General features: G+C 41.2%; 1 protein-coding gene across 1 annotated transcript in view; it reads left to right on the forward strand.

Moving 5' to 3' along the window:
* ARHGAP10 (Rho GTPase activating protein 10) overlaps positions 1 to 26,038 on the forward strand; it is a 164,500-nt gene that overhangs the window by 73,829 nt on the left and 64,633 nt on the right. Inside the window, exon 14 of the mRNA XM_084856240.1 lies at positions 13,879 to 13,953. Within this exon, the coding sequence (XP_084712366.1) occupies positions 13,879 to 13,953 (75 nt within the window). The remainder of the gene's footprint in view (positions 1 to 13,878; positions 13,954 to 26,038) is intronic.

Genomic DNA, 26,038 nt, shown 5'->3' on the forward strand with positions numbered 1-26,038 from the left:
CATGGTGCTTACAAATGGATTGCTTTATGATCTGCTCCAGAATTTTCCCAGGGATTGTTGTCAGACTAACTGGTCTGTAGTTCCCAGGTTCTCCTTTTTACCCTTTTTGAAGATAGGGACAATATTAGCCCTCCTCCAGTCATCTGGCACTTCAGCCGTCCTCCATGATTGCTCAAAGATAATAGACGGTGGCTCTGAGAGTTCTTCAGCCAGTTCATTACTCTACATTACAGTTTATTACTCTAGGGTGCAGTTCATCTGGCCCTGGAGATTTGAACTCATTCAAAGTAATTAGGTGTTCCTTGACCATATGCCTATTGATCTCAAGCTGTAATCCTGCTCCTTCAGCCTGTACTTCTTCTTTGCCAGGGGGGTCATAGACCCTCTTTTGGGAGAATTCCAAAGTAGGAATTGAGTACTTCTGCCTTTTCTTTGTCATCTGTTATCATTTTGCCATCCTTATTTAATAGGTGAACCACCATTTCTTTCCTCTGTCTTTTACTGTGCACGTAGCTGAAGAAAGCCTTTTTGTTGCTTTTCGCATCCCTCACTAAACTCAGCTCATTCACAGCTTTAGCCTTCCTGATGCCATCCCTGCGGTTCTGTGCTACATGCCTGTACTCTTCCTTTGTAGCTTAGCCTTTCTACCACTTCCTATATGTGTCCTTTTTTGTTTTCAGGTCATCTCTAAGCTTTTTGTGAAGCCACACTGGCTTCTTCTGTTGTCTTCTGCCTTTTTTTCTTGTTGGAATTGTTTGTAATTGTGCCTTTAGAATTTCCTTTTTTAAAAACTCCCACCCATCTGGGACTCCTTTTCTCGTTAGCGTCGCTTGCCATGGGACCTTACTGATCATTGTTCTGAGTTTATTAAAATCAGCTTTCCTAAAATCCAGGGTACAGTTTTGGCTACATTCGGCTTTTGCCTCCTTTAGAACCAAGAACCCAAGTATAACATGGTTACTTTCCCCCAGAGTTCCTATAACTGCTACTTTATCCACTAAGTCATCTCTGTTTAAGTGCTTCTAAACAAGCCAGGCTTACGAATCCTTGCCATTTTGCAAGTGCATCATGCATCATCAATGCATGATGGAACTGTTCCATGCATAGGTCATGCAACAGAAAAATGAATATTTATTTTGTATGTATATTGTATGTACATATATATGTATATTGGGCTTATTCAAAAATAACATTGTATATGTCATTACTGAAGAGACATTTGTATATTACTGCAATTCAAATTATTATTTTAAATGATCTGTCATTCTAAGTCACTGCCTAATAGGAAGTTGAACTGGTGTGAGTTCAAAGAATTTGTTGTCATTCTGCTTCCTTACATCTCTTACCAGTGTACCACCAGTTCAATTTGAAGACGGGGTAAAATCGCTAAACATTCTTACTCTTTAAATGCAGAAGCGAGTATCGGATTTAATTGTGTTAGAAAAAACCCATAGTGTAATTCAAAAGCATTCAGTCAATTTGAGATCTGCATCTGCATTCAGTGTTTCAGATTCCTGAAACTTTGGTCTGAAACTTTGGACCCAATTAATTAATCTGAGATCCAGTAATGTCACTGTACACTTTGACGTGTACTGTGTATCTGTCACCATCATCATCATCCCTTCTCCGTGACACTAGAGTATCCTGTAGTCCTTGGTAAGGAAAGTTGTCACATAGTTAAATGCTGAAGAAGTTAGACAAATAATCTCTTATTTGGGGTCTCTGAACACCTTATTACGACATTCTCAATAGTGTTAGAGGCTTCAGATATGTTATTCTCACTCTTGGAAAAATATTTCCATTCTCTAATCATGGTCAAAGGCATCCCTCAAGAACTGCAGACAGGAAGTTCCTAGATGGGCTAAAAATTACATATGGGAATATATCCTTATAGGTACCTGCTGAAGGAAAGGTTCTATGCGTATGTGTGCCTTGCAGACTACCCCTTACAGCAACCTTCCCCAACCTAGTGTCCTCCAGATGTCCATCAACCCAGCCAGCATGGCCAATGGTCAGGAATGCTGAAAGTTGGAGTCCAAAATATCTGGAGGGCACCAGATGTTATTTTATTTATTTATTTATTTATTACATTTTTATACTGCCCAATAGCCGAAACTCTCTGGGGACAGAGAGTTACAGCAATTAAAACAGCAATTAAAACCATAAACTACACATGATAAAATACAATATAAAAATTTAAAACTAAATTATAAATTAAAAATAATAACCAAATAAAACCTAAGAGTAGTGCAAAGATTTAAAATATAGTAACAGATTTAAAACAACAGAAAATGAATGACTAAAATGCCTGGTAAAATAAGAAGGCGTAGTGGGAAACTGTAAGCGCTAGGTTTGGGAAGCTCATTCACAACTGGCGTGCTACAACAGAAAAAGCACTCTTCTTAATAGCCACCCACCCCACTTCCTTGGGTGGTGGTTCCTGGAGAAGAACCACTGAAGATGATCTTAAGGTCCAAGCAGGTATATATGGGAGGAGACAGTCCTTTAGGTAACCTGGCCCAAAGCTGTTTAGGGCTTTGAATGTTAATACCAGCACTTAATACCAGAGTTGGGCCCAGAAATGGACTTGCACCCAGTGCATATGAAAAAGTACTGGCATAATATGCTCACGTTGTCCAGTCCCTGTTAACAATCTCACTGGCGTGTTTTGGACCAGCTGAAGTTCCCAGACCATTTTCAAAGGCAGCCCCACGTATAACACATTGTAGTAATCGAGACAAGAAGTTACCAAAGCATGGAGAACTGTAGCTATGCTATCTCTCCCCAGATAAGGGTGTAGTTGGTATGTCAGCCTAAGCTGATAAAAGGTGCTCCGTGCCACTGAGGCCACCTGTTAATACATACTTAACACGAAGGCTGCCTTAGTTAAATGCATGTTCTTAAATGATCATGAAATGTTTCTGTGAACCCAGAATCTGTGATCTATGGGCATGTGGTCCCATTATTTTTGTTTCTAGGTAAAGACATTAATTTTGTCTATCTTTTGATTTTTATTCACAATTTTAGATCTTGAGAACGAATGTTGTTTGGTTGGTAACAAAATCATGTCTTATGCATTCTTATGAATGGAAACTTGTAAGTGGCTGTTTGAAACAACCTAGTCTATACTTACAATATGGTCTAGAGGCCGTTGTGATGTAAAACAGGAAGCTGCCTAACATCCAGTCAGACGATTGCACTGTCTCACTCAGTATTGTTTGTACCACGTTTCCTGAACTGGTCTCCTCCAGATATTTTGGACTAGAACTCCCAGCATTTCTGACCATGGGCCATGCCAACCGGGGATGACGGAGTTGAAGTCCAAAACTCCTGGAGAACACCAGGTTGGGGAAGGCTGGTCAACACTGATTGCCATTGACTCTCCAGGGTTTCAGACAGGAGTTTTTTCTAGCTCTTTCCAGAGTTGTGAAGGATTGAATCTGGAACCTTTTGCATGCAAAGCCTGTGATCTACCACTCTGAGCTATGGCCACTGAATTATCTACCCACTCTGGCAAACAGGGGGAACTTAAGACTGAAATAAGAGACCGGAACACTTGTTTTTTATTCAGTGTTGTGACTTCTTCTGAAAGATATATTAGTGCAGTTTAAGACTAATGTATCTAATAAAGGACTTTTTTTTAAAGGATTCTATACTGATTTACTCAACATTTGAATTTGGTAAATATTGGCAAAGAGTACTGTTTATATGACCCAAACTTACTTATATCCCCAACAACTATATGTGATATGGTTGATGGTATATGTTACCCTTTCCCCTTTGAGAATTCATTCTTCCACTTTGCCAAATGTCTTTATTAAGGACTTGTATGCATTTTCTTCATTTTGTTATAATAGCTGCTTGCTGTGAAGATAGATGGCAGCAGTGAGCTGTCATTCTTTGCACTTCTACAGCAACAATACATCTACTTCACTGGTGAGGGACTGGAAGGAATCTTCCCCGCAGGAAAAACAACAACACATCCAGCAATATGTGTGATCTTTTTTGCAATGAGTAATAGAAACCTTAAAAAAATTGTTCTGTAAATTACTGAGGACTAACCCAAGTCATGTAAGCATTTTGCTCTTCAAAATATACCCTTAGTGTAGGGATGGGGATTACAGCTCTCATCATCCATGACCATTGGCCATGGTGGCTGAGGCTGATGGGAGTTGGGGTCCAACAACATCTGGAGGGCCACAAGATTCCCATTCTTATGATAATGTATATACTCCATCTTAAATGACATCAGTTTGTGACAAGAAATTACAGTTCTGCCATGTTATCAGTGGAAAGTTGTTTTGATCTCCTGAAGAAATATTAGAATACTCATATATAAACCTTATGCTTTTGAGATGCCAGTGGTGCTTGAGGCATACAAGGTAAAAGCGATCCCGAGGATTTGAACAAGTGCATGCATCTATTGTCTGTTATAGGAAGGAGAACTTGCAGTAGAATCCACCATGTAAGTTGCTAGGGTTGCCATGTTTTTTTTACCAGGTCTGCACCTCTGCCTTAATAGCAGCCTGACACAAAAAAAATTAGCAGGTAGAGCTTTTCATCACATGTTAAATGGTGTGAGAAGCTTCACTTGCTAAATTTCTGATTCAGCATACAGTTGCAGGCACGGGTACGGTGGGCTGGAAAAGGTGAAAACCCTACATGTTGTGGGGTGGTGCTGGAACTGAGGCAGTGGTCTTAATAACACTCCCCACTGTTTCTTCTTCAACCCTCAAGGGTTGCACAGTATTGCATACATGGGCACAAGCTTGTTTTCTGATTTTTTTTTTTTTTTTTGCAATACCCCACTTCCAAATGAACAAACAAAAGCAACAAAAATGTGGGGAAAAAATTATTCAGCAAAAAATTCTGGCTATGATAAAGTCAGCAGTGGGTTGACTGAGTCACTTAGCACTCTGTCTTTTTACAGCATCCTCACCTTTTTCAAATAAATTAAACTTGTATTCGGGTTCTCTGAGGGCCAAAATAGATGTGATAGGATCTCCCAATGTCTTCCTTTACCTAAAACCAGCTGTGGGAAGGATTTGAATAAAGCTATGGTGCTTGCGGGGGTTACGTCTCACATTGCTTTTCCCCCAGTTGAAATCACCACCCCATTCCAAGCTGCTAAAGAGAGGCATCCATATTGTATCTGACTTGTATACTCTGCAGCTAATAGCAGCTGGGGGGGGGGGCAGTTTCCATAGGGAAATGGTATTGGAGGAAAGGGTTTTAAAAATGTCTTCCTCCAGTGACATGCCCTGTATACAATTTGGGTGTGGGGGTGAGCTTCAGCTGCTTTAAACAAAGAAAAAGATGATGGAAATCCCATCGCAGTCTCCTGTGTTTGGCTTTGATTATCCATGTATTAGAGAAAAAATAGATACCATCAGATATTCTTACAGAGGAATCCTATAGAGGTTGGAGTGAGAGAATCTGTGGCAGAGGAACAACTACTTCCAAGCTCTGCCAGGCTTCCATCAGCCAGGGCAGAAAAACTATATGAGTGTGTGTGTGTGTGGGGGGGAGAGGTATGTGTGTAACCTTTTCATTTTTGTTTTCCCGTTCAACTTCCCAGTTTTTCTTTTCTTTTATTCTCTTCCTCCCATTGGTTCCCAAGGTAGGGAAATTTACTATACTCCTTGATCTGCCCTGGCACGCTCCTTTTTTACTCCCTACCGCCAGCGGAAGAGCAATGTCAACAGAGGCTTCTGGCAGCAGACTATCCACTCCACTTGCAGTGAGAGAGGTCCTCAATAGTCTAAGACCTCTGTCATGTCCTCTCAGGGACCATAGGATTGTGGCCTTAGACATGTATTGGGCTTGCAGAGTGGATCCAATTACTGTGCTGTGTAATTACGCATATTCCCTTATTTTATCAATTTAAATACCGTGCATTATTGCTTTTCCTGTCATTCATTATTATGTATTACAATTAACTATTGTACTTCATGGATAAGACACTAAAATCTGACCAATTATATGGATATTTATTTACTTAAAGTTGCCAATACTGCTTTCGAGTTTTCATTGTAATGGTTTTATATGGTTTTATAGCAGTGCATATTTTAACGCTAGGCTTCATAAGGTTCCTGTGGATTGGCCTATATTATTCTTGTGATATTAACCAAAGGCAACAACTTCTTGAGTCAGCATAACTTCTATCTTAAAGTCTTTTAATGTTAGCCATTCAGAAACTCAATACATAATCAGAACTGCAACTTTTGAGATGTACACAAACAATAAACTGATTTTCAAGAATGTTTCCATTCTTTGTGCCTCTACAATGCAGTTTTATACATTAAAAACCAATGATGCAGCGTGCTCCATAATATCTAACCTTGCTTGTCTATGCATTTAAATGTTACATGCATCTTTTAGGTTTGAAAATGGCATGCAAAAGTGAAATATCTTCTCTTGATACCTCTTTAGTTTTGTCTTTATTGCAGTTTTGAATTTGAAATAGTCCATGAGATTCTGAGTTGAATAATTGCACACTTTCTTAAATATTTACACCATGCAGTGCCATCATGCTTGTGGCTTAATAGTAATTTCTACTTTGTGGTCTTTATGTCGTCTGTGAAAGTGCATATCCCTGGTGGACACTTAGACCACCACACTTTGAACAATTTGATTAAAAAGAGAAGACTGACAATGATCAAGAAAATGTACAAAAACATCCACTTGAAAGTAGAAAAAAGTTGCTACAAAAAGTCCTGATTTTCAGTTTTTGCCACTGGACTTGAGAAAATGATATGTCTGCATTATTGCTCCTTAAGAATTCTTGCTTGGACATAGCATTGTTGAGGGCCCATTTTTCAGTGATTTCCATGGCCTCCTTGAAATCCTTTTTCTTGCATACATACACATGTAATATTTCAAGTTTCTATAACTTGGATGAGGAGAGGCAGAGTTAGAGATGTAGAATTTCTGGAAATTTTGAAGCCATGGAAAAAATATTTTTTTTCCTTTTTTTTTTCAGGTAAAAGACAGGGATTTTGGAAAAATTTGAAAAATAAGCTTTTTTTTAGGTATGTAAAAAATACCTATTTTTTAGCACTATTTACAGATCTGAAGTCACTTTGTTGCTTTAGGACAGCCTTCCCTAACTTTGTGCTCTCCAGGTATTTTGGACTTCAGCTCCTGTCAGCCTCAGGCAGGATGGCCATTGATGAGGAATGCTGGACATTGTAGTCCAAAATATCTGTAGGGGACCAGGTTGAGGAAGGCCACTTTAGGAGCGTCACATATTTTAGGTTCCTAGTTTATGTCTGACCAAAGGGAAATTTAGCAACTAGTCCCTGAAACATCTGAATTTTCTTAGAAGCAGGAAAAACTGGAGGCATAGGAAGACAAGTCCAGAAACAGCACTCTGTGGAACAAAACCCAAACTGTCAAGAATGTTCATTTTCTTCTGTATTATGATACGGTGGCTCTATTTACATGTTGGGAAACTGAACATAATTTGGAGTATCCCAAAATGTTTATCAGTAAAAGATACATTGGATCAATAATTTTAATAAGAAATGGAAAAAATAATTACGCTGAGAATCTTACAGAGAGAATTAAAAAACATTTTTCCTTATGGCTTTATTATTTCCAGACATTTTACATCTCTAGTCTTTCTATAAATGTCTATTTATTACATAGTTTTTAGAAATCATTGGGATAGGGGAAGTAAAGGCTTAGTAACAATATATAAACACCTTGACTTAAAGTCTAAAAGAATCATAGAATAGTAGGGTTGGAAGGGGCCTATAAGACTGTCGAGTCCAACTCCCTGCTCAATGCAGGAATCTTAAGTCAAAGCGTCCCTGACAGATGGCTGTCCAGCTTCATCTTGAATGCCTCCAGTGTGGGAGAGCCCACCACCTCCCCAGGTAATTGGTTCCATTGTCGTATTGCTCTAACAGTCAGGAATTTTCTCCTGATGTTCAGCCAGAATCTGGCTTCCTGTAACTTGAGCCCATTATTCCGTGTCCTGCACTCTGGGATGATCAAGAAGAGATCCTGGTCTTCCTCTCTGTACTTTCATGTACTTGAAGAGCGCTATCCTATCTCCCCTCAGTCTTTCTTCTCAAGGCTAAACATGCCTAGTTCTTTCAGTCTTTCTTCATAGGGCTTTGTTTCCAGTCCCCTGATCATCTTAGTTATCCTCCTCTGAACCCTCAGCTTGTCTGCATCCTTCTTAAAGTGCGTTGCCCAGAACTGGACACAGTACTCCAAATGAGGCCTAACCAGTGCTGAGTAGAGGGGAACTAGTACTTCCTGGGATTTGGAAGCTATGCTTCTATTAATGCAGCCCAAAATAGCATTGGCCTTTTTTGCAGCCACATCACATTGTTGGCTCATATTCAGCTTGTGATCGACAACAATTCCAAGATCCTTCTCGTTTGTAGTGTTATTGAGCCAAGTATTCCCCATCTTGTAACTATGCATTTGGTCTCTTTCCTAGGTGCAGAACTTGGCATTTATCCCTATTAAATGTCATTCTGTTATTTTCTACCCAGCACTCTAGCCTCTCAAGATCACTTTGAATTTTGTTTCTGTCTTCCAAAGTATTAGCTATCTCGCCCAATTTTGTGTCATCTGCAAATTTGATCAGTATTCCCTGTACCACCTCCTCCAAGTCATTAATAAAAATGTTGAAGAGCAGTGGGCCCAGGACTGAGCCCTGCGGTACCCTGCTCGTTACCTCTCCCCAGCTTCAGAAGATCCCGTTGATAAGCATTCTTTGAGTCCGATTCTGTAGCCAACTGTGAATCCACCTGATTGTTGTTTCATCTAGCCCATTTTGAGCTAGTTTGCTAATCAGGATATCATGGGGCACTTTGTCAAAAGCTTTGCTGAAGTCGAGGTATATGACATCCACAGCATTCCCACAGTCCACAAGGGAGGTTACCTGATCAAAACTTGAGATCAGATTCGTCTGGCAGGATTTGTTCTTGACAAATCCATGTTAGCTTTGAGTAATCACTGCATTGTTTTCATGATGCTTACAGATGGATTGCTTTATAATCTACTCCAGAATGTTCCCAGCCTGGCTGTTCTGTAGTTCCCAGGTTCCTCCTTTTTGCCCTTTTTGAAGATAGGGACAACATTAGCTCTCCTCGTCATCTGGCACTTCACCCATCCTCCATGATTTCTCAAAGATAATAGACAGTGGCTCTGAGAGTTCTTCTGCCAGTTCCTTTATTACTTTAGGATGCAGTTCATCTGGCCCTGGAGATTTGAACTCATTCAAAGTAATTAGGTGTTCCTTGACCATATCCCTATCTATCTCAAGCTGCAATCCTGCCCCTTCAGCCTGACTGACCCAAGTAGGAATTGAGCACTTCTGCCATTTCTATGTCATCTGTTATCATTTTGCCATCCATATTTAATAGGTGAACCACCATTTCTTTCCTCTGTCTTTTACTATGCACGTATCTGAAGAAAGCCTTTTTGTCACTTTTCGCATCCCTCGCTAACCTCAGCTCATTCTCAGCTTTAGCCTTCCTGATGCCATCTCTGCAATTCTGTGCTCTTCCTTTGTAGCTTGGCCTTCCTTCCACTTCCTATATGTGTCCTTTTTTGTCTTCAGGTCATCTCTAAGCTTTTTGTGAAGCCACATTGGCTTCTTCTGTTGTCTTCTGCCTTTTTTTCTTGTTGGAATTGCTTGTAATTGTGCCTTTAGAATTTCCTTTTTTAAAAACTCCCACCCATCTGGAACTCCTTTTCTCGTTAGAGTCACTTTCCATGGGACCTCAACTTACTGATCATTGTTCTGAGTTTATTAAAATCAGCTTACCTAAAATCCAGGGTACGGGTTTGGCTACACTTGGCTTTTGCTTCCTTAAGAACCGGGAACTGAAGTATAACATGGTCACTTTCCCCCAGAGTTCCTGTAACTGCTACTTTATCCACTAAGTCATCTCTGTTGGTTAGGATCAAGTCAAGGATAGCTGATTGTCTAGTTCCTTCCTCTATTTTCTGTAGGAGGAAATTATCAGCAACACAAGTCAGGAATCTCTTGGAGGGGCCATGTTTTGCAGAATTTGTCTCCCAACAAATATTGGGGAAATTGAGGTCCCCCATTACTACTACATCATGCTTCCTTGAAACCTTGGGAATTTGCTTTTCAAAAGTTTCATCCACATCTTCTCCTTGATTGGGTGGCCGGTAATAGACTCCAACCACCATGTTCCTTTTATTCTTTGCTCCATTTATTTTAACCCAGATGCCCTCAATAGGGCTACTAAGCTCATCCTCCTGTATTTCTGTGCAGAGATACATATTTTTAACATATAGTGCAACTCCACCTCCCTTTCTGTTCCTCCTGTTCTTTTTGAACAAGTTATATCCTTCAATTGCTGTATTCCAGTCATGGGAGTCATCCCACCAGGTTTCAGTTACACATATCAAGTCATATTTTCCCTCCTGTATTAAGAGTTCAAGTTCGTTCTGTTTGTTTCCCATACTCTGGGCATTAGTGAATAGACACTGAAGACCATGTGCTTTATAGTCTGGCTTTCTTCCTACATGTTTCTGAAGACTATTATTGGGCGCTATTAGAGCTGTTCTCTCCATTTTGGTGCATGAGCCTTCATCCATTGTTACCCCCCATTTTACGTCTTCTTCCCCTGTAGGATTCAGTTTAAAGCCCTCCTGATGAAGTTCTTCATGCTCTGGCCAAACACATTCTTCCCAGCCTTTGTGAGGTGCAGCCCATCCCCTTTCAACAGGGGATTCCAGGAAGTATAGCTCGTGGTCCCAGAATCCAAATCTCTCACGCCAGCGTTACCTTCATAGCCAGTCGTTCACCTGGAGTATTTTTCTTTCCCTTTCTGTCCCTCTTCTAACTACTGGAAGGATGGATGAGAAAACTATCTGGGCCCCAAAGCTCTTGAGTTTCCTTCCCAAAGCTTCAAAGTCTGACGTGATTTCTTTGTAGCTCCACTTGGTGGTATCATTTGTTCCCACATGGATGAGAAGTAAGGGATACCTGTAAGTGGGCTTTATGAGTGCAAGTAACCCTTCAGTCACGTCTTCCTGGAAGACAGCATACCTGGTGAGTCCATGAGGCTTCGCGACATACTTGGGTGTTGATCCCATGCAGGAAAGTGTCTCCCACTACTTCTGTTCTTTTGTTGTTGTTGTAGGCCTTGGTTTCATCACGCTGCTTGACTGACCTTCAGCCTCTTGCTCGCTGTCATGCAGGTTCTTCCTCTGAAGGCTGTCTTCCAGTCTCATCCTCAAGTACCTGGAAATGGTTCCATAGCTCCACTGCCTCCATTGGTGCAGAGTGGCTTCTAGTTCTGCTCCTAACTGTCATCCTTTTCCAAGGAGTATGCTCTATTTCATTTTTCCTCACCTCAGCATTTTCCTCTTCTGCCTCAGCTTGCTGTCGCTCTTCTAGCTTCTGTTCTTCACCTTGCTGCTGTAGTTCCACAGTTCTGTCCAAGAACTCTTCATGTTCTCTTATTCCCTGGAGGGTCGACACTCGCCGCTCCAGTCCTCTTACTTTTTCTTCCAACAGTGTGATCAACTTGCACTTATTGTCCGTGTAGGCTATGTTGTTCTCAGGCAAAAAAACAAACATGGCACAAACGTTGCAGGTCACCACCACTAGAGAGTCTTTTCCTTCCATAGCCTCTATTCCCTTTTTGTGTCTAGCTTTCTGATTGGTCTAGAGTAGCCTGTGCCTGGTCTTCTACTCACTGGAGGTTAAAAACAGACTCCCACTAGTATGGAAGTGTGTGTTACAAGAAAAAGAATTGTTTAAAAATGAAAAAAAATGTTGGGGGCCTCCCCCTTGACCTCCCCTGCTGAACTCCCCCGGCCAACTCCTGTTTTCTCTCCTTGTCCGCTTGCTCTGATTGCTTGCTCTCTGGGAGCTTGCTTGCTTCTATAGTCCCTATACCCGCTGGAGCAGCTTCCTCTCCTCTGCTCTGCTGGGAGGCGGGAAACAGACTGAAACCTCCTGTCCACACAGCTGCTGAGAGGACTCTGGCCACATCCCCTCAATTAAGTTGGAGCTCTCAGGAGCACCTGGGGAGCTCACAGCCATGCAGAAGGAAAAGGACAGCCCCCTGGGCTTACCTCTTTGCCTTTTCTCCTCTTCCACTGCAACTCCCCTGGCCAACTCCCGTTTTCTCTCCCTGTTCGCTTGCTCTGATTGCTCGCTTTCTGGGACCTTGCTTGCTTCTATAGTCTCTAGACCCACTGGAGCAGCTTCCTCTGCTCTGCTCAGCTCTTTGCCTTTGTCTCCTTTGTCTCCTTTTCCACTGCAATTCCCCTCATCACCTCCTGTTTTCTCTCCCTGTTCACTCATCGCCCACTCTCTGGGAGCTTGCTTGATTGCTTCTGTAGTCCCTGGACCTGCTGGAGCAGCTTCCTCTGCTCTACTCTGCTCAGCTGGGAGGTGGAAAACAGGCAGAAGATACTGCATCATCCAAAGTTGTTCAATTTTTCCAAGTTTGAGGAAAAACACAAAAATGGACTTTGGGGAAAAAAGGGAAAAACTGTCCTGTCCCCCCATTTTTCCAGGCCTTCATATCTCTAGACAGATTGCAATCAGTTAAGAGACAAACACATATATATCTAACAGTATTTATTTAACTTCAGAATGTTTGGTAAATAACAATGTGAAGAAAATGATTAGAAGAACTATGAACAAAATTTGAATATCTCTAAGCCACATTTCACTGTGAAGTGCAGTGTTACTGTTGCTAGACAAGCAACAGTTACTTGTCCAGTTCCTTTAGTCTTTTGTTGCTGGTCTATGTTGTGGTGGTTCACTCTTCTTCTAGCTGAAGGCTGCCTTACCGGTTTCTTTCTCTTCACCACTCTTCTTCTTTCTCTTCTTCTTCACTCACCTGTTGCCTCCCCCTCTGGCACAAACCGCCTTCCTTTCAAATTGGCATTTTACTCCCTCCATGCTCCTCCCTCTTTACACAGCCCACATTCCAAGGCCCTTAGAGGCAAGTATGACACACATTTTAGCATGTTGTTGTTATACATGCACAAAGAGGGCACAGGAATACTAAATACTAATTTAGAATGGTAATACTAAAATGTTTTAGTATTAGATACTGTAGGGATCTGATTGGGAGCAAACTATCGTTGCAATAAAAGGACCATGCAAAGCAGAGTGGAATCAAAGACTATTTAGGGATGTTGATATGGTGTAAAGGACAGAAAGTTGGAAGAACGAAAATACGCAGGTCTCTGCCTCCATAGTTAAACTCTGATGGGTCCTCCTGCTTTTGTTTAAGGAGAGACTGCTTGGTTCTTTGGACATACTTAGAAGAGGAATGTAGTGATCCTTTGTACATAGGTACCTGATATGCATGTGTTTCTACTGGTTGAAAAGTGTTGTGGTACAGTCTATCGTATCTGTTACTACTAAAACATAACACTTAATGGAGTAGGGGCGGTGGGCAGTCTGATGTAGCTTGATCCTACTCTAGCCTTTGGATTGTGTACATATAGTTCAATACAGACTCCAAATCTGCCCAGTCCCACAGCTTATTTTATCCATATCCAATAAATATTTATTTATCCAATGAAAACTATTTATATTTGTGTCCTTTCAGGACTTTTAAAATGAAGGTCTGCATTCCTCTCATTCTAGGTAAAGGAAATAATTCTCAAAACAATTCTGCAAATAAAACAGTCAAGAAGCTGTTTTCCATTCTGCTTCTCTTTTCTGAGCCTCTCCTTACTAAGCTCCTTGCAGTAGGTCTAAGCATCTTGCATTCTTCATAGAGAAGTTATGATGATAAATGGCGCTTTGAGACTGACTGATCAGTAGTGCTTTTAAAGCTTAAATTTCTATTATACCATACTTCTTCTTAGCCAAAATACCTTTTATTTATGCTTTTGTCTCCCTACTAGGTATAAATGACCAAGGACTATACAGAGTTGTGGGGGTGAGTTCAAAGGTCCAGAGACTTCTGAATTTGTTGATGGGTATGCCTCTTATTTTTATATCTACTTTTACTATGCCATATTTTGCCTGCTATCTTTTGTGTGTGTTTAATAAAGAACTTATCTAATATTTAAAGATTTTCCTCGTTTATATCTACTGGATGAAAACTTCTAGAAGGATTAAAATTTAGTTCCTAAGCGTTCCCCCCCCCCCCCCCATCATGTTAGAATAAATCAGGGTAATGTTGTGAAATTGAAGATGGTAAATTTAAGAACTTTTTAAAGTAGATCTAAGCAACTTGGTCTTACTTGTAGCTTCATATGCAGAGGAAAGGTATAGGCTAAGGACTGAAGTAGAACAAACCTTTTTCTGACTGTGGCTGAATAAATTGCTCCAGTTTAAATTCCCCAGTTGGATTTCACTGCACATTTATCAAGTGCAGGCCTTCTATGTTAATATCTTTTCTTATTTTGATAGGTAGTGATGTTGTAAGTTTCTCCTCCCTCTACCTTTTTTGGGTGAAATTTTACCTTTTACTTTAATCCCAACCCACAATTCTGACTACACCTCATCACCCTTCTCAAGGTCTGGGTACTTGGATGAAATTCTTCACCTGCCTATCACCCAACCCCACTACAGCAGTCAAGACTGCAGCATTTCCAGACTTCTTGTCCAGAGCACTTGACAGTACACACAGTCAGATGAGACCTGTGGGATTACTTCAGCTTTCCCACTTTCCCAGACCCGTCACTTGACAGCAGCACGGGTCTGATTCTCAAGGATTCATTGATATGCGGAGAAGCTAGTTTGCAACAGCCTCCTCTCCAGAACCATGCATATTCCATCTGTGCTGATAACACAGTGTTCTTTGGCAGAGTAAACTAGAGGAAACCAGCAAGTGAATTCATTTCATTACCCCAGACATTATGTGAATGGCAAAGCACTTGTATATTATATGCTGCTGTCAAATCCTTGCCACCTGTATGACTCTCTCTTAACAGGCTGTCTCTTCAGGAGTTATGATAAGGTGTCAGGCTTGAGATCCTATATCCCATGCCATGTCAATTTATCATCTCGATCTTGCTAAGTATCTATTTGCTTGATATTTTTAATCACTGTTAGCAATTCTGTTGTGTTCAAAGAATGCAGATCAACCTTTCCGTATCTTGAAGCGTCACGTTCTTGAGGAAGTATTAGGAAGTGAAATGGAAGATTATCCAAAGACATTGAGACAAAACAGATGAAATTGGCTATGCTGGGATTCAGCGTTCTCATAAGGAACTAATTTAATTATCTATCAGAGAAAAAACTTGAGTGTTTTTTAAATATCAAAGAAACAACTGAAGGTAGTTCCCTGATTCGTTTTTAAAACAGTGAATTATTTGTGTTTTCACATGGTATCTGCCTCAAAGAGAGGCTCACTGTTCTAGTTCTTTTATACTGTGAAAGCACTTTCCACTAAATACAATAATTGTACCTTGAAAGTTCAGATTTCTTTCAAAGTGACTATCCACATTTTATTATGCAGTTGTGCTATGTTTATTTAGCCCCACATTGCTTACAGGTAGCATATTTGTGTGCGGGGACAGGTATTTTTCAGCCAAGAGTGTACCATAGTGTAGCTCCACTTATAACGCAAGCTGAATGGGGTTTATAGATAAAGGTAGGTGTGACTTTTGCCTGCTTTTGGCAGTGGTCCCAGTTAATATTACAGGGTTGAAAAGGCAGTATGATAAAGTTTTCATTGTTAGTTGTGAGTATTAAAGTGTTTGTTTATAGGTTCAAAGTGACTTTAAGTTATCTTAGACTACCATTGTTTCATTCGATTTTTCTTGTTTGGCTTGAATATCGGTACCAACATTAGTAAATCCAAATAAAACAGTCTCAGATTGCACTTAGTGCAATTTTTTTTAAATGAGGATTTCGTCATCTGCTTTCACTTACATTGAAACCAGAAACTATTTTTCTCCAACGTAACAATTATGATTGGCAATAGATGCTTAGACTGACAAAGGAAAAAATCTGATAAAACTGTCATGTGTGACAATTATTTTGCCGTGCTGGCTGGGGCTGAAGGGAGTCCAACAACATCTGGAGGGCCACTGGTTTTCCGCCCCTGCCTTAGGGGAACATTAAAACATATAACCCTCCCACCTGTAGTCTGAAATGAATACAGTCCATTCTACCACTTATGAACTTAACTACCTCATCCTATTGTATGTGTAGACTAAGCCTAAGTTCATGTATTACCTGTGGCCAGTGCTCAGATTATGAGAGTAAAGGTAGTGGGTCCATTTTATGTAATCCACAAACCCTACTCCCTGATTTCCCCCTCACATTTTAGCCAAATCCCGCCCCCTATAGCAGGGGCGGACACCTTTTTCTCTCTCGAGGGCCATATTCCCTTGCAGGTAGTCCATTGGAAGCTGCATTTCAATGGTGCGTGAGACCAGAGCTAAAAGTGGAGGCACCACCATATCACCACTGTTCTTTTTCTCCTACCTCCTTCTCTCTCCGCCCCCCCCCCCCCGCTTCCTGCCCATCATGCTGCCAGGAACAGACAGATCACTCTTGCCAGAGGTAAGAAGTGATCACATGCCTAGGGCTTTTGAAATCAGGCCAAAGGCTGCATGAAATTATGAGGAAGGCTATATGTGACTTAGGACTGTAGGGACACTATCCAATAGGGGCCTTGTACTTTCAGCCCAGCCCCGCTGGTTGTGGTCCACCTGCAGCCCCTTCCGCGTGCAACCACGATGTAGTATTTTTAGGGCAGAGATGTTGAGGCCATGGGGAAAAAATGGGGTTTTTCCATTCCCCCCCCCCCCCGAAAAAATAGGAAGTTTGTGAAAAATTGAAAAATAAGCAATACTTCGTGGTCTCTGTGCATCACACATATGTGCTCTGTGCCTGTGCGGAGCCTCACTTGCAAAAGCTTCTATAGCTGAGGAACGTTTTTGGCGGGAACCCTCCCCCACCATCCCATTGGGCATGTCTGAGTGGGTTCCCACGTATCTCCTCATTTCCTTTTCAACCACCATCACAGTTGCCTCGTTGGGAATGCTGTCCACATTTTTTGTGCGAGTTGGTGCTGAGGTCTTCTTCTTGTTCTTAGTTTCTTGTTCTTCTAGTTCTTTCTACTTCTTCCCTAAAAAAAAAAAAAAGTAGTTAGTATAGTTATTTGTTATTTTCTTTTTTCTTCCGACATATGGCATTGAAGGCCTCCTTCAGAAAGTGCGTCCGCTGTGGCGGTAAACTCCCCCCATCTGATGGACACTCTTTGTGCCTCCTTTGCCTTGGGGAGTCTCATGTTGTAGAGATGTGCCATCATTGCCAGTCTTTCTCTAAACAAGCCCGTAAAAATCACTCGAACTGATTAAAGGCAATTTTGTGGCAAAGGGCATTGGAAGCAGTGGATATACAAAAATCTCGACCTCAGTCGGGTGCCTCTGCGCAAGCTGAGATACAGCAACCTATGCAGCTTCATCCCCTCAATCAACATCAGAGGTGGGGCAGACACACCCTCCAACCTTGGGTCATTCTTTGGCTCTTTCGGTGGCCAAAAAGATTGCCAAAAAGGCTATTCAAGCCTGTGCCAGAAGTTGTTCCAAAGAAAAATAAGAGAAAGGAGCTTAAAAAGACCCCACTGAGAGTTTCAGAGTCAGAGATCCCTCCTCTTCCCTCTCTTCTAAATTCACGGATTTGAAGGCTCTCATCGGTACCGTTGGCTGCGGCGCCATTAGAGCCTCTCTCTATGGCTTCTGAGGGTGAGATCAGAGATTATTCTCCTGTTCAACACTGAACCGATTCCACTCCTCGGGATTGTCACTCACGATTTCCATCTGTGCCACTGGATCACGACTCACAGTCACCTCGGTATGGAAGGTCTCAACCATCTTCTATTTCCAGGGATGTTGTCCCTCGATACTGATCTCTGCTACGATACCATGACAATGAATATTCTGATCTCTGCTACGATACCATGACAATGAATATTCTGATCTCTGCTACGATACCATGACAATGAATATTCTGATCTCTGCTATGATACCATGACAATGAATATTCTGATCTCACCAACGTGAGGAGTGGCGGCTGCGTCGAGATCACGATCTGTACTGTGATCGAACCAGGTAGTTAGGAGCAACTTCTCAGTACAGAACTGGCCCTTCCGCTACAGTCTCGCACCCACCAGGTGATGGTTTTTTGCCACCATCTCCGGTCCCTCCGCACTCGTCTTCATTAAAAAAGCCATGAGGTTATGCTGACCAGGCTCTGCCAGACCGCCCATTGCCATCTCTTCCATGCAACAGCAGGGTGACCAACTAAAAACAGTGGACCAGAGACGTATCTCCCAGGATTCCGCAGAGAATTATCAATCAGATTCCTCGTCCTATTCCTCTCTAGTTCCGTCTATTTCATCACCAGATGAGGTTGTAGGCACGCAAGACAGAGCCTCCCCTTCAGAGGATATGGGCCATTTCTCGGAGCAGGTGATGCGAATGGCACAGTCTCTCAGAATCGATGTGCAGCAACCCATGGATCATAGACAAGATCCGGTGTTTGATGCCATATACATGGAAACATCTGTGCCAGTGGTGATTCCTTTTCTTCCCGCTCTTCGCCAGACCGTGAAACAAACTTGGAATACTCCGCCTTCGATGGCCCCTACCTCTGAGGCATCTAGAGTTGGTGTGTAATGTTCAAGAAAAAGATGTTGCTTTTCTTTTTTCCCATCCTCGGCTGAACTCCGTAATAGTAGAATCTGCCCAAGGTCAATCTCAAAAATCGCATGTACCCCAGTTGACAAGGAGGGACGCAGGCTTGATCTGATGGAATGACTCTACTCATCCGCTGCCTTAAGATTTCGTGTTGCAAACTATCAGGCCATGATGTCACAGTATCAACTCTTTTTATGGGAGAAGATAGATTCTTGGTGTACTTACCTCCCAGGTAACCAGAGAGAGCTGGCCAGGATGTTTCAAGCAGAAGAAGTTAAACTTTCCCATCAACAAATTAAAACTGCACGTCATCAGGCCGACTGTAATGCAAAATGAATGGTAGGCTCTGTGGCTTTATGGTGCCATGTATGGCTTTGTTCAGTTGGACTAACACCGGAGGCCCGGTCTAGAATTGAAGACTTACCCTTTGATGGGGAGGGTTTATTTAATTCTAAAAAGGATGACCAGATAGGCTCTGTTCAAAAAGCAAGGTCAATGGCAAAGAAGATGGGCATAGGACAGCCCCAACAACAGTCTTACAAACTAAGGCCTTGGTTTCGGCATCAGCCATGCGGCAATCTGTGGATTGTATCCCTCAGTGCCAGCCACAGCAACATCAGCAGAGGAAACAGTTCTCTTCCTCTAGGTTTTGTCAGTCTCAGGCTAAGACTGACACTTCTTCGAAGCAGCGTCTTTGACTTGAAACATTTAAGTACCTCCCCACCTCCGCCTACTGTAACTATTGAAAATGGTCTTTCTCTCTTTCTGCCAGCGTGGCAGGCAATCACATCAGATGCTTGGGTGCTCGCGAGCATTCATTGGAGATAGAAAATAGAATTCGATGCCCCCACTCCCATGGGAATTGTCAGAATAACTTCACCATTGGAACCGTTACATCTCTAGATGGAGTCACGTCTTCAGAAGGGTGCCATCAAGCGCATCTCCTCCACTCAGACGCACAGGAGTTTCTTCTCCTGGTACTTTACAGTTCCCAAAAGGGACGGAGGACTGCATCCAATCTTAGATCTAAGATTCTTTAATGAGTTTATCATCCCCAAAAGATTCAGAATGACTACGCTGGCAATGATCCTCCCCCTCATTCGGAACAGTGTCTGGTTTGCAGCGGTGGATCTCAAGGATGCTTATTTCCATATTGGCACAGAGGAAGCATATCAAAGATACCTGCGTTTTGCAATTGGAACTGACATGTTCCAGTTTCGTGTGCTACCGTTCGGACTAGCAACAGTTCCAGTAGTGTTCACAAAATGCATGTCGATAGTCCGTGCGCACCTCCATGTCAAGGGCATTGAGATCCACCCGTGTTTGGATGACTGGCTTTTTGTAGGTCCCTCCAAGGAGTTTCTGGATAATGCCATTGCAGTTGTTTTGAATCTTCTCAACACTCTGGGCCTCTGCCTCAACAAAGAGAAGTTGACTTTGTCTCCCACACAGTTAATCTCTTTCATCGGAGCAAAATTGGACTTGAGGACAGGTCGCATGTATCTCCCTCAAAAGCTCTTGGATCAGTTAATCACCTTGGCGACTGCTCTGTACCAGCAGCTACAAGTGTCGGCTCACACCATTCAGTGTCTCTTAGGCCATGTGGCTGCAAATGTGTCAGTGGTGGAGTGAGCGCGCCTGAGAATAAGACAAGGCTAGCGTTCAACCAGAATTCACCTTTCTTCCCGAAGTGGTTCTGAATTTCATCTCAACAAACCTATTGTGCTTCCAGTCACTGTCTTCAGACCTGGAGAAACATCTCCATAATCTGGACGTTTGAAGGGCATTAGCTTTCTACAAAGCTGAAACTGAGTCGTTTCAAAAATCAGAAGGATTATTCCTTTGCTATGCAGGTCCTAACAAGGAGTGGCCCGCGTCATCCCAGAGGCTGGCTGCCTGGATAGTTCAAACAATTACAGTAGCGTACCAACTCCATGGGCAGGTGCCTTTGCATCGAGTGCATTTGGTCTACCCCATCGACCTTTGTGAAGTATTATAAGCTGGACATGCATGCTCAATTGGACTGTACGTTTGGAAGAGTGGTGCTCTCCTCTGTGTTCTAATAGGACACCTATCCTCCTCCAGTAAGTTGGCTTGTTAATCACCCATATGTGTGATGCACAGAGACCACCAAGAAGAAAGACAGGTTGCTTACCTGTAACTAGTTCTTTGAGTGGTCATCTGTGCATTCACAGCCCACCCACCATCCCCTCTTTGGTGTCAATAGCTTATGGTGTTAATGCTGAGGAATCCTCAGATCCGAGACTGATTTCTTTTTTGCAGTCTCAAGGAACTGAGGAGATAGGTGGGAACCCACTGAGACATGTGCTGTGTGATGGTGGGGGAGGGTTCTGGCCAAAGACGTTCCTTAGCTATAGAAGCTTTCCCAAATGCGGCTCTGCACAGGCGCAGAGCCCATATGTGTGAATGCATAGATGACCACTCGAAGAACTACAGTTACAGGTAAGCAACCTCTCTTTATTTTTTTAGTGCTCTTTACAGATCTAAAGTCATTTTGTTGCTTTACAATAGCCTCCCCAAACCTGCCGCCCTCCAGATATTTTGAACTTCAGCTCCCGTCAGCCTCAAGCAGTATTGCCAAAGGCAAGGAATGCTGGGCATTGTAGCCCAAACTATCTGGTGGGCAGATGTTGTTGGGGAGGGCTGCTTTAGGAACATAAAGTAGCCCTTCTGTTCCTAAAGTTATTTTATGTATAACTTGGTTTGCTCTTAAAATTATCATTATATTTTAAAACTTTTAAAAGTAAATAAAGTTAGTAAATTTGTAATTATTGTCTGAATAAACTATACTTTTACATTTAATGTACCAAACATGATAATTTATGGGCAAACCAAGATATACATAACATAGTTTAGGTTCCTATGTAATGTCTGATCAGAACATCAGCAAGTAATCCCTGAAATGTCTGAATCATTCTAGAAGCCAGAAGAAGCAGGAAGAACTGGAGGCAGAGGAAGATTGGTGTACAGCACCTGTTCCTATTTCTAAAGAAGTTTAGGGAAATTCCTAAACCTGTTCCTGTTTGTGGGGTGGAGCTTAGGGAAACCTGATCTGAAGGAAAAGCTATTGAGATTTTATTTAGCCAGGAAAGACTCGGCCTTAGGAAAGGTAAGCAATCATATTTAACTTAAGAACCTTTAAGCAATCTCAACCTATTATTTGAAAAGTGACATTTTATTCACTTTTGTAAACAGTTTCCATTAATGAACATCTTACTTTTGTTCATTTTGAAAATTTTTCTCTAGCGGCAGTGTCAATCCCATGCCTATGCTGTAGGAGCCAGGCTACCGAGTATCCTTTAGGTAGAGAGGGTTTATCCTAGTTCCAGCAGTTAAAAAGTTTTATAGCTGAGGCAGCATTCCCCAGTGGTGAGGTCTAATTGAAACCTTTATTAAAAACTGTGGCAGTGAGTTGTATAGACCCAAGCCTCACCGTTAATTTTTAAAAAAGAAACGTAAGTGAGATAACCCACATGCTGTTCTGTCGCATCTGGTGACAGTAGCTGGATAACCTACAGTGTATTTTTCACATGAAGGTTTTAGATTAGAACTACATTAATTGACTGCTACAGCATCTAACCAGAACAAGCCCAGGACTCTATAGAACAAAACCCAAACTGTCAAGAATGCACAATGGTGACTCTACTCACATGCTGGGAAACTGAGCATAAATGTCTACCAGTAAAATATACTTTCGATCAATAATTTTATTAAGGAATGAAAGAAATAAATATCCTGGTAATCTTACATAGAAGGTTTTTTTTTGTTTTTTGTTTTAGAATCTCAATGGCTTCATTATTTCCAGACATTTTGTATCTCTAGTCTTTATATAAGCATTCTTATTATATAGTTTTTAGAAAACATTTTGGGGAGAGTAAAGGCTGGGTAACACAACATATAAACACATTGTCTTAAATTCTAAAAGAAAATATTTCATAATTCAAAGCTGTTCAATTTTTTCAGTTTTTCAGAAAAAAACAAAAATGGTCCTTGGGATAAAATAAAAAACCCCCAAACCTGTGTGTTTTTTTCTAAATTTTTCTGTTTTTTTTTAATGGGCCTTCACATCTCTATGCTGGGGCCAAGCCCTAAAATGAGCAGAAAGGCTTGTTTATGAAAGGAGCAGGTCGTGGTTTCCAGAAATGAGCATTTCCTCTCATTTTGGGACTTGCCCCCGGAAGGACTACACCCCGGAAGGACTACATGGCTGCAAGTGGTAGGAGCATGACCAGCGGGGCTAAGCTCTCCAACAAACTCTGGGGCCTTCCAGAAACAGGTGTATTTAATCTGAGATCATGTGACACTTGAATTGCACACAGGTGGACTCCATTCAACTAATTACGTGACTTCTGAAGGCAGTTGGTTGCACCAGAGCTTATTTAGGGGTGTCACAGCAAAGGGAGTGAATACTTATGTAATCAATCATAGAATCATAGAATAGTAGAATAGTAGGGTTGGAAGGACCATCGAGTCCAACCCCCTGCTCAATGCAAGAATCTAAGTCAAAGCATCCTTGACAAGTAGCTGTCCAGCTTCATCTTGAATGCCTCCAGCATGAGAGCCCACTACCTCCCTCAAGACTTTTCTGTTTTTCATTTGTAAATCATTTTGTTAAATATGTAGATTTTCCCCCCACTTCGACATTATGGACTATTTTGTGTAGATCAGTGACATGAAATCCGAATTAAATCCATTTTAATTCTAGGTTGTATCATAACAAAATTGGAAAAGTCAAGGAGGGGGATACTTATGCAAGACACTGTACATCCTTAATGCGTAATTGAGCTAGCAGCATGCGGAACTCCTAGGTTCTCCTGGGGCCATTTTCTATTTATATATGATCCATAGGATGAACATACGTTCATTGTGTGTGGCTTGTTGAATTTTAAAGCTACTGTCAAAAAATCAGCTTTTGTTAAGGGACCTCCTTATGATGAAGGACTGTAAAGGTCTGGCACTTCCTGTTGGTGGCATTAAGACACTGTTTCTTATTTATTTGGGACAAAGTCATTGTTTCATAAAGAAAAGCTTGGAACTGCATCTGACTTCTAGAAATTTAACTAAGCTAGCGTAGTAGTAGTATGATCTTAAGGAACCAGTGATGAGCTTGGACTGAGAGATGCTAGTTTCACATTTTGCTCACTGGGTTGCCTTGGACAAATCATTATCTCTCAGCCTAACCTACCTTGGTAGGATTGTTCTGAGGATAAAACTATATAACCCTGTGTTTGCTCCCTGAGCTCCTTGGAAGAAGCTGGGACACAAATATAATAAATTAATAATACTTGTCAAAGTGGTACTAAGTCTTTCTTTTATTCAGTATGTGAGCGATTATGCTGAATTCCACCAGCAGCTATATAGAACTTAAAGACAGAATTAGGGTTGCCCAATCTTTTTTCAGGAGGACATAAAGAATACAATTTAAAAATAGTGTTGTCTTATGAAGCTGCTGGTTTCAGGTGCTTGTGAAAAACCAAATAGGGACTGCCTAGAATTTTAATTGTTTATTTTGCAGTTATCCTGCGATAGCTCCCAGTATCACCAAAATAAATACACCTACTTTCTCAGAACATTTATTTCATTGCACAGTGAGGTGATAAAAATAACTATTGAATACCCTAAATTACAGCAAACTTTCACAAGTGCCAAAGTGTTCAACTATGCAGAATAGTACAATTTGCCTCAGAGCAAAGACACAGGTTTGGATTCAAACATACATTTCTATTGATAAAAGAATCTTCCGGGAGCAGGAGGGTTCCTTTTGTGAACAGCTTGAATTCAACCCATAGCATAGATGTAGTACCATAGCAAAATGAGAGAAAACCTATCCTTTGTGCATATAATTTATCCTTATTAAATAAATCTTTTTTCTTATCCAGAGAGCTCTATAAAAGACATCAGGTAAAATCTCATTGTATGTATTTGAAGCTAATCCCTGAATAACTGTCCCATACAACAAACAAAACAAAAACCATCACATTCATATTTAACTTGAGAGTTGATAAAGATTAACAAAATGCTCACCAAATTTGATGGTGGTTGGGGGAATGGAGGGCTCTGTCTCCTACTACCACCATTTTATAACCATTTCCAGAGAGTAAAGTCATCTGATGAAGTGAGCTGTAGTCCACAAAAGCTTATGCCAGAATAAATGTCTTAATCTTTAAGGTGCTACAAGACTCTTTGGCATTTCCTACCCAGCCACTTCTACCTGCTAGTACCCTTTCTCCAGCCTTCCAACTTGCTTCCTGGGGTCAAGTGCTAGGTCATTTTGACTCAGAGATGAGTTTTGGGTGGGAAGGGAAAATGAATTGGCATCACGACTTGGCAAGGCACAGCTTTTTGTAGTGAGAAAACTTTTCCAGGTAGGTATGAATAAGTAGGAGGGAGTGCCCTCTCTCTTCACAGATTTGCTCCCTTTCCCCAGGCTGTGCTGTGCTAAGACTATTCAAGATTTGGAGGAGGAAAATATGCTGAAAGACAAGAACAAAATTAGGCATGTCTTTTGGATAGTGGTTAATACTTGCAAGTCGGTTGAAAACGTTGTTTGGCTTGTATTTTAAAATGATGTTTAAATAATTGATCTAATGAGAGAGAATAGTCAGTTACAAGAATTAATTGATTGGCACGTTGCTTAGAAGAGAATTATTTCGTCTCTGTTAGAAAGGACTCCAACTTTAATAAAGGGCCCTAATTTGTTTTGTTGCTGTTCTGACAAGCTCAGTTATATATGAAATCTAAAATGTATGAACAGATCAAAATGCAATCAGTGTCAGTTACCACTGCAGTAGTTTTTGTGTTTTCTGTCACGTTCCATAAGAAAACAAACAAATTGAAATGTATTTTTAAAAATCATAAGGTACAGCAATCAGTTCATGAAGTATTGGACTATGAGATACATTTTCAAGATAAAATGATGGTGCAGACCTGTATTTTTTAAAAATAAAATCTATGCTTAGTTTCATTTCTCTTTCTTTGTCAGGAAGCATCTTTTTTTTATCATTAAGGCATTTTACAGCTCAGTTTTACCGAACCTCCGACTACTTATGGAAAATGAAATCTATGTAGTGGTCAATGTATTGTGTAACACTGATTGTTTGACAGTAAAAGAAGAAATGTGAATGTATAACTCCTTTTAATTATAGATTCAGCCTGCAAGAGAGCACCCTCCCTAGTACTGGTTAGGTACCATAGTTCTAGTGCATATCTTCCAGTAATTTATTGTGCAGCAACTGGCATCATAATGTGAATTTGTTTTACTATACTGCACCTGAGCAATAAGGTGTTTTTTTTTACTATTATAAAAGTAACTATCATTCCAGCCCTCTCAAAGTGTCACTGTACAAATAGCTTTCTTAAGTTTCTTTTTATTGATGTAATGCAA

The sequence above is a fragment of the Heloderma suspectum genome, chromosome 5, assembly GCF_057233095.1.
Source record: "Heloderma suspectum isolate Gila_16-S chromosome 5, 16-S_ref, whole genome shotgun sequence".
Lineage (NCBI taxonomy): Eukaryota > Metazoa > Chordata > Lepidosauria > Squamata > Helodermatidae > Heloderma > Heloderma suspectum.